The sequence below is a fragment of the Lactuca serriola genome, chromosome 4 (genome assembly GCF_051521515.1).
Source record: "Lactuca serriola cultivar US96UC23 chromosome 4, Lser_US96UC23_V15, whole genome shotgun sequence".
In the NCBI taxonomy this organism is placed as follows: Eukaryota; Viridiplantae; Streptophyta; class Magnoliopsida; order Asterales; family Asteraceae; genus Lactuca; species Lactuca serriola.
Window position 1 is genome coordinate 273,192,167 of NC_136411.1, and position 9,373 is coordinate 273,201,539.

Here is a 9,373-nt window from a genome sequence, read left to right on the forward strand (position 1 = left end):
TGTATTGTATTTAAACACATAATTGTATTTAAATTGATGAAACCATTAATTAAAGTGTCAGAAAACACTTGTTTTGTGTTGAGAGTGATTACCGAAAATTGCACAAGTGTTGAAGGGTTTTCGGTTCCCAAGAGTTATCGGCCGAAAACGGTTCTCGGCCGAACACAGTTTTCGGTCCTGAGCTTTTTTCGGTTACTTGAAGATATGAAGGTTGTTCATGGTGTTCTTGGTGTACTTGGTGAAAATATGAAGATTTGAAGGTTTTCTCTTGAAGATTTGAATGTTCTTGGATGATCCTTGGGAGCAAAATGAGAGTGTTTTCGGGTGTGAATGGTGAGAAATGACTAAGTTTTTGAAGGAAAGACGAATATACCGGTTGGGTTTTTGGACAGAGGAGGGTTTTCGGCCCGAAAACGGGTTGCTGAACGAGTTTTGGGGTTTTTGAGGGAAAAATCTCGATTTTTCGAGTGTTTTTGGTTCCGAAAACTTATATAAACTTAATTTATATATTTTAGATTATTTTCTAGGGTTTTTTTTTCCCAAAATAGACCTTATATTTGCAGTTTTTTTTTCTATTTAAACCAAAAACTTTATTTATTTCCTAAAAAGACCACACCTTTTGATGTTCCTTGTTATTTATTATGCATAATCGGTTGACTAGTCAATAGCCGGTATCACGAACGTATCCTTCCTGCATACCCTTTCTTTTCTTGCGTACCTTTCTTTTCTTCTACACTCGCTAGGTTTCATTCGTTCACTTCAAGATACACAAGTCGATATGAACGTCTAGGGCTTTTTCTGAAATCGCACAACAAGAAAGTCATGGCATCTAACAACGATGCCAAGAAGAAAACTAAGAAACACAAGAAAAAATACGTAGATTATGAGGATCCCGAAGATGAAATTCTCATATCAGACATGCCCATGGACTATGAGAGGGAAAAGGTAATAGCTGTTTCATTCCAATCTGTTAACGATCCTTTTCTTACCAACTTTTTGAAGATGAATATGAGATTTTTGGTGAAAAAGATGAATATGTAGATGATTTAGTTTATCTAGAAGATGACGAGAATGACATTGGTGGTTCCAGTTCTGTCCATGATCCCACCATAGAGTGGAATCTCATGGAACCAAAGGTTGGAGAGAAATATCAAAAATTTTCTCAATTGAAAAATTGTCTTATTAACTACGCTGTGGCCCATGGGTACCCCCTAAGGTTTGAGAAACTTGAAAGTACTAGGTTAGTAGCTAGATGTGGTAGAGATTATGACAAAAAAATGTTATTTTCGTTTGTATGCATCATGGATGAACACAGAAAGAACAGTCCAAGTAAAGTCAATGAAAAAGAAGCACTCATGCTCAAGAAAGTTTACTTTTGGACACCTTGTATCCCCTCAGTGGATTGTTTCTCATCTTGTGAAGGAGATTGTTTTCAACCCATCTATTAAACTTAAAGAATTGAGGGAACTCATTAAGACAAAATTCAAGATCACTCTATCTATCAGTAAATGCAACAGGGCTAAACATAAGGCAATGGTGATGATTGAAGGGAAGGCTAGTGATCATTATGCTAGAATTTGGGACTATGCTGCAGAAATACAAAGATCCAACCCTGATAGTACTGTGCAAGTGGGTGTAAACCTTAATCCTGATGGAAAACATTACTTCCATAGATTCTATGTATGCTTTCATGCATTGAAAACAGGATGGATTGCTGGATGTCGAAGAGTGATAGGATTAGATGGATGCTTTTTGAAAGGGCAAGTAAAGAGTCAACTCCTAACAGCTATAGGAAGGGATGCCAATAACCAAGTATATCCTATATGTTGAGCTGTGGTAGACATTGAAAACAAGCAAAACTGGAAATGGTTCTTGGAGCTTCTTCGTGAGGATGTTGGAGTACAAGAAAGTGGCGGTCTTACAATTATATCAGACCAGCATAAGGTATATTGTTATTCTTGTCCCTTATGTCATAAATTTCAAAGTGTTTCTTGTCCATTTTTTCATAAAAAAGGGTGTCAAATAACATTGCTATTCTTTTAGGGGCTACTTGAAGCAGTAAAGGAGGTCTTGCCAAATGCGGAGCATAGACAATGTGCTCGCCATATATATGCAAACTTTAAGAAGTCATATAAAGGAGAAGAGTACAAAGATCTATTTTGGGCTGCTGCTGGTTGCACTGTCGAACCTGAATTCATATCTGTGATGGAGAGATTGAAGGCTACAAATGTGGGTGCATATGAATACTTAATGTCCCATAACCCGAGCTCATGGAGTCGTGCTTACTTTTGTCAAGGTAAGTATTACATTTTCCTTTTTACTTAAATTTGTCTTTATACTTTAATATAGCACTTAACATTTGGTGTTTGCACTTAACATTTGGTGTTTGCACTTAACATTTGTGGTTTGGACGTTTTTGCCCTTGTTGATGTGCTAGATTGAACAAAGGAATGAGCAATTCCAATGCAACCAAAGTGGATGAATTTGTAAATCAAAGTGGATAAGGTTGTTGTAATTTAAGTAAAGTTGAAAACAAAATTCTGAAAACAAAAATCTGAAAATTAGAAATCTGAAAATCAGAAATCTGAAAAATAGAAAATCTGAAAAACAGAAATTTGAAAAACAAAAATCTGAAAATATAAATCTGAATCTGAAAATCTGAAAATATAAATATGAAAATAACAATATGAAAATCTGAAAATATAAATCTGAAAACAGCAATCTGAAAATCTAAAAACAGCAATCTTAAATCTGAAAATAGCAATCTGAAAATCTGAAATCTAAAAACAACAATCTGAAAATCTGAAAAACAGGTATGTTTATTTGAAATCTGAAAAACATAAATCTGAAAAACAAGTGTGTTTATTTTTTAACAGATAGAGCATGTGAGGCTTTTGAGAATGGTGTTAGTGAAAGCTTCAATGCGATGATTGTTGATGCTAGAAAGAGGCCATTGTTAACAATGTTGGAGATGATATGTTTAAGTGTCACGGAGAGAGTTTCTTTTATGTATAACCTACAACAAATGTGGGAGGCTCCTATTTGCCCTGCAATCATTAAGAAATTAGAAACATTTGGTGAACACTATAGGTTAGTACATTGCTTGTATTTGGAAACATGTGTTGGCATATTACAGCTTCTAATAAGTGCATTTAATGTATTTGTAGGTCATGGTCTGTCATACCAAGTGGTGGAGGGATATTTGAGGCAAGGTCAACCTATGAGTCCTACTGTGTAGATTTGCAGTCTTGGTACTACTCATGTAGACTATGGGAATTATCAAGGATTCCTTGTGTTCATGCAATAGCTGCAATGTTTTACAATCAGCAAAATCCAGAGGATTTCATCAGTCCTTGGTTTTCAAGTGAAAGATTCAAGGAGAGTTATGCTACTTTTTTATAACCTATGAATGGTAGCAACCTATGGCCAACAACTCCTTATGAAAAACCTTTGCCACCTATGTCTAGGCGGATGCCTGGGAGGCCTACTGTGAACAGGAAGAAGCATGCCAGTGAGAAAGGAGACGACGGATCTAGGAAAAGAACTGTTAAGTGTAACAATTGTCAAGAGTTTGGACATAATAAAAAGTCATGTAAGAATCCTACAAAGGAGCCTGAGCCCAAACCAAAAAAGAAGATAGGAATGCCAAGTGTGGAGAAGATTGAAGGTACTTCAAAAAGACCAAGAAAAAAAAAAACTAAAGTTCTAAGTGCATATTCACAAGCAGTTGCTGATTTGAGGGAGTCTGGATACATTTCCCAAGAAATTGAGGAGCTAATGGGTACAAGGGATGATGTTACCCAAGAAACTGTGCAACTACCAACAATGGATGATGTCACATTTGAAGAACAAGGCATTGAAGAAACACAAATGGATGATGTAACTTTTGTACCTGAAACTATTACACCTGGTTCGACCCCGGCAGAACCAATGACATTGGACTAATAGAGTAGAGGTGATTGTATTTTTGTAGAGGGGGTGGGGGTATTTTTGTATAGTACCATTAATATGGCCATTTTGGTCTTTTTGTTGCAACTTATTATTTGGCCTTTTTGTAAGTGTTAATGATGGCCAAGTTCACACCCACATGTTATTTAGAAACTGATCCACTTTGGATTAACATTCCCCTTTGTAAACTGTTTATGAAATGTTGTGTACTTTGTTTATTTTCTACATTCATTTTTGTCTTTTTCTTATTAGGACATTCTACTTTCAAATATCTATCAAATTATATCATATTAGTTTATAATAAAGGCCCAATAACAGCCCCCATATTAAATGTTTTTTTTTTTTTTTTTTTTTTTTTTTTTGTAATAAAGTTACGCTTTTAGGAAAAACCAAATTTTAACTTAACAGCCCCCACACCATTTTCTGAAACAACATTTTTTTTTGTATATAAAAAACTACAAAATTTAATAATGAATGAATGTAAACCTTAAAAGGGTAAAATTGGAAACTGAAAATAACATATATAGAAAAGTACTTATTTTGTCATACAAAACATAACCAACTATTTTGTCATACAAAACATAACCAGCCTTAAGATGACCAATGTCAAGACAACCTTAATTCATCAAAAGTAACACAACCTTAAGATGACAAATGTCAAGACAACTACCAAGAATACCACAATCCTAACATACTTTACTCTTCGTTCTTCACATTCCAAACACGCTTTTTTTCTTCAACTTTAACTTTAATTCTTTGATCTCATCTTCCATACCCTTCATATCATGGTGCATATTGAAGAGTGGATCTTTGTACCTTTGGATTGTAAGTTCATCATCAATCCACATGAAATACTTGCAATTCATACTTTCATCCTGCAAAAGAAGCAACATTTACATATCATTACATGGCATAACTTCAGGTTTATATTTGGACATCCAAAAAAAGTTTACAAACATTTTACCTTGTAATTTGGACATCCATAAAATCTTCTACCAGGATTCTTTGCAGTCCATGATGTAAACATAAGAGCTTCTTCATTACACTTGCACAATTCAACTTCACCATTCCTTACTATCCTTCTACTTCTGATGCTCTTGATACTTGAAGAAGATGCAATTGTATTTCATGTTTTGCAAGAAACAAAACAATCTTGAAAGGAGTGTGGAATTCGTTGGTTAAAATAAAATCCAAATAGTTGTTGATGGGGAATTCCTTCGCAGATGGAGGAGAAGAAACCCACTTTACAAATCAGTTTTTTTTAGTATGCACAAATCTAGATTTTTAATTAAATTGATTTATAATCATGGGAATCTAAGCAATTAGAAGCTAAGAAGTCAAACGAAATCGGGCTGAACAAAGCGTAAGACCGAGAAAAAAACTTACTTTATTGATTCCTGGATGCCATAGCCTTCTTGTGCGATTTATGGAACTAAGAATTGGATGTTATGGCTTTCTTGTTGTGCGATTTTAGAAAAAGCCCTAGATTTTATCGACTTGTGTATCTTGAAGCGAACGAATGAAACCTAACGAGTGTAGAAAAGAAAGGGTATGCAGGAAGGATACAATTCGTGATACCGGCTATTGACTAGTCAACCGGTTATGCATAATAAATAACAAGGAACATCAAAAGGTGTGGTCTTTTTAGGAAATAAATAAAGTTTTTGGTTTAAATAGAAAAAAACTGCAAATATAAGGTCTATTTTGGAAAAAACCCTATTTTCTAACCGTCATGAACTTTAATAAAAGCTCAAATTTTATTTATCGGGTTTGACTTTTATTGACTAGAAAATATCAAGGTTGTGACAAAAGTCGACAACGAACTCTGCTGATATCGTTCCTCATTCACGTACTGGAAACGAATTTTAGATAGATGGTCATAATAGAAATTGAAATTGAAAATCATTGATTTGGAGTCGAGGTCGTATTCAACTGTTGCAGAGGTTGTTTAATTCACATCAGGAACGTTCAACTCCTTGGGTCGAACGGAATTGACAGAAATCAAAATTAACTTTGATTAGAGTTAGTGGTCGCATAGTCGAAATTGCTTGGGGTTAGTGTTCTTGGAGTCGAAAGCCTTTACTAGAGTTTGTTCGCATCTGAAACACGAATTTGATTCGATTTGATGGCAAGTGTTTTGGAGTCGAAATCGACTTCGATTATTGATAGGTGTTTTTGTGTCCTAGTCTATGAAGTGTCGAACGACCTTATTTGGAGTCAAAATTGTGTTCGACTGTTGTATTTCTGTTCGCATAAGGGTCGATTTAATCATTTGAGTTCAAATCGAAATTGACGTTATGTTGTGTCAAGTCGAATGTTTATGTTTGGAGGTCGAAATCGATATTATTGTTTGAGTCAAGTATCAACTAGTAAATGGATTTAGAAGTCGAACAATTTGAGGTTAATAGTCGAATGGAATTTGACTGATGGGGTCTTGATGATGAACGGGTTTCTTGGGATCGTTCGCATCGAACACTTATGCTTGGAGTCAAAATTGATTTTAGCCGGTTTGATTTCGAGTTAAGTGTTTGGAATGGTTCGACTTGTGCCTTGTGATTTTGATTTGTGATAAATTTTGTGAATTGAGAATTTGACTCATGATGCGTTCCGTTCGCATCTGGTATCACATTGGAGAAGAAAGGAAAATGTTCGTTTCGAATCCCTTATCTCTCAACAATTTGACAATTTCCACCCACTTTTCAAATGGGATCATTTTCTGTGAAGAATGTAGAATTTTCATTTCGAATCCCTGCAATTAAAGCAAATTGGCAAAATTATCTAGTTTCGACATTGGGTAAAATAGTAATTCAACAATTTCACAAGGCCCCCACCTTTGCATTAAAAGAAAACACAAGGGTAAAATAGTAATTCAAGATTAGATAAAGTATAAACACCATGAGAATAGTAAAATTCAAACTTACTTGAGCTTCTCAACCCATGCTTCAGTTCCTTCTGTTAAGATATATAATGAAATGGGAAAGAGAACTTACTTAAGATATATGCTATATCTAGGAAAGAACCACTGTTCACAATTCGTTAAATCCCCAATCATTTGATTGTATATAATACCAAAATAAACATCTAATGTGATTTCAATTATACTATTGGAGAAGATTCAAAAGTATGACATGGCATCCAACATGGTGCTTAGTTGGCAGAATTGTTCAAATTGTCTCTGCATGGCACTAAATGGACAACATCTTAAAACGGTGAAAATACAATGTGTTTTTCTCTGTTTGTTTTCATTGAGGTTAAACTTTGGGTAAGTGAGAAAATAGGTTTTTTCTAATGGTAAAAAATGTAATAAGAGTTTAATCTTTTATATAAAATAGTTATGTTGCTAAAATGATGTGATGGTGAAACTACATTATTTTTTTCTTCCTTTTGCTCTTCTCATTTTATGATAGATTTATGGACAGAACTATTATATTTTTATGAATATTATAGACTAATTTAGTAGCTAAATCGATAATATTTGGGAAATTTACTTTATAGTCTTTTGAATTTACCCTTAAATACTAATGTGGACCGATTGAGACACATTTTTTCAGGGTAGTTTCTTCGCTAGCTTTGCACTTGGTTGGGTGATCACAAATGGAGCAGGACTTGCATCTTACCTAATTGACACTATTCGTAGAAGAATGATGATGACATCAGGTGAGGAAGTGAAGTACTTCTTCGTGACATTGCTAGTGCTGGTGTGATTTCTGGTTATGACAAACTCCAGCTCATCATCTTTGGTAAGAAGTATGGATTTGGAGGTGCTTAATTATGATGTCATATCACAACTACATGAATGGTGATGAACTAATCCATCACAAATATGCATTAACAGTTGGAATATGATGAAATTGAATCATCTAAAAAAGTTTTGATTCAATACTCATTATTATAAAACTAAGAAAAAATGAAAAGGGAAGATGAACAATAACAGGAATTTTATCAAACAGTTGGTGGGCACAGGGCGTTGCAGTCTTACATACCAGATGGAGAAACGACGATACAGACAAAATTGACATTCGTAAGGAGTTCTTCTTGAGTACCTTTAAATCCTCCATCGGGAAAGACGACCAGACCGTGAGTTGTAAAGGAAGGAGAAAACGGAAACTCAACTACTCAAGCAGGAACATCCAATTTCCAAACTCAGGTGATTCTGTGTAAATAAGAAACAAACGATCTGAGAACGGAAAAGAGGATTCTGAAATCATAAATCGAAAATCAACATGTGAAATGAGAAGTCACCGGATTGTGCAGCCTCTGGACCATACAGTGCCGCCGTCGGAGCCGTAGAGACATCAGACGCGTACTTTCTCGGCCTTCCTCTCTTCCGCTTCACTACAGCGTTTCCATTGACGTTGATCCCTGTCATAACGCGTAATTGTTTTCACCAGAATCTCCGCCTCCGCTGTTGATGGCGTTAGGGTTGTTGTAATCAGGCGTTGGTGACGGCGACGTAGGTTGCACCATATGTGTACATGACGGCGTTCCGTTGGCGGTGACATCTAGGGCTCGAGTGAAGGTGGAGCATTTGAGGCAGTGGAAAAGGAGGAAGAAAGAGCTTTTATCAGAGGAGCAGAAAGAGAAAGAGCGAAAAAAACATCAACATGCGTCTGAAAACTAACTCCAATCGTTGTAAACCACAAATTTTTTATGTGATATTGAAATAGAAACAGAGAATCGAAGGAATACCGCCTGATGAACTTGACGATGACAGTGAATTAGATGGACCTTTCTTTGATCGAGTGTTGAAGAAGCAGTGACATAGTAGAAGCTGAAGAGAGACCGTTTATATGTGTGTGTGCCGACCCTTGCTTCTTCCATCCCTCAAAAAATCGATGTACGTCTCGACCTGTGGTGCGGTGAGCATCTGCGTTTTTCTGTGGTTCGTTTAAGCAGATGGGGAAACCCACATAAACATTTGTGGGTTGGTTTGGAAGAACACGTATGAAGGAATGAAGCAGAAGATATCAATCAGATGGTGAAAAAGCAGACGAAGCGGTGAATGGAGAGATGGCAGAAAACGATGAACCGATGGGATGACGATGCCAACGTCAAACGATCAAGATGTAGCACGTGGAAACCACTTTTTCAAACATATAGAAAAAATAGAAATAAAAAATTAATGAAGGATAAATAAGAATTTAAGAAAAAAAACCCACCAATCAGAGAGAAGTCCTGTTCATCTATATATATATATATATATATATATATATATATATATATATATATATATATATATATATATATATATATATATATATATATATAATGACAATAAATAAATTGCATTAAAGTTTAGGAGAATGTCTTACAAGGATTTTCACTTTATGGGTTCTTATCACATGTATACGTTTATAACTCAAATATTCCATTTTTTTAATGTAATATATCAATTGAAAAATCATTTAATATTGTGGTTGCAGTG

The 9,373-nt window shown here is 35.1% G+C and overlaps 1 protein-coding gene and 1 long non-coding RNA gene across 2 annotated transcripts; one reads left to right on the forward strand and one right to left on the reverse strand.

Annotated features, from left to right (window-relative positions):
• Positions 1-822: 822 nt before the first annotated feature.
• On the forward strand, positions 823-3,402 carry LOC145099365 (uncharacterized). Its single transcript, XM_079036953.1, has 6 exons — positions 823-945; positions 1,399-1,764; positions 1,855-1,944; positions 2,044-2,296; positions 2,877-3,090; positions 3,168-3,402. Exons 1-6 carry the CDS (start codon positions 823-825, stop codon positions 3,400-3,402), a joined length of 1,281 nt encoding a protein of 426 aa, XP_078893079.1.
• Positions 3,403-4,513: 1,111 nt separating this feature from the next.
• LOC145097036 (uncharacterized) lies at positions 4,514-9,015 on the reverse strand. Its single transcript, XR_013704204.1, has 3 exons — positions 8,191-9,015; positions 4,913-8,101; positions 4,514-4,823 (listed from the first exon to the last, which is right to left on the reverse strand). It is a non-coding gene; the product is annotated as an uncharacterized LOC145097036 (long non-coding RNA).
• Between the last annotated feature and the right edge of the window lie 358 nt (positions 9,016-9,373).

Excerpts from the sequence above, each read along its gene's own strand:
- LOC145099365 (XM_079036953.1), top strand. The coding sequence starts at position 823 with ATGGCATCTAACAACGATGCCAAGAAGAAAACTAAGAAACACAAGAAA. Across the intron at positions 946-1,398 it reads TGGACTATGAGAGGGAAAAG|TGGATTGTTTCTCATCTTGT; the intron begins GTAATAGCTGTT and ends GTATCCCCTCAG. Across the intron at positions 2,297-2,876 it reads TCGTGCTTACTTTTGTCAAG|ATAGAGCATGTGAGGCTTTT; the intron begins GTAAGTATTACA and ends ATTTTTTAACAG.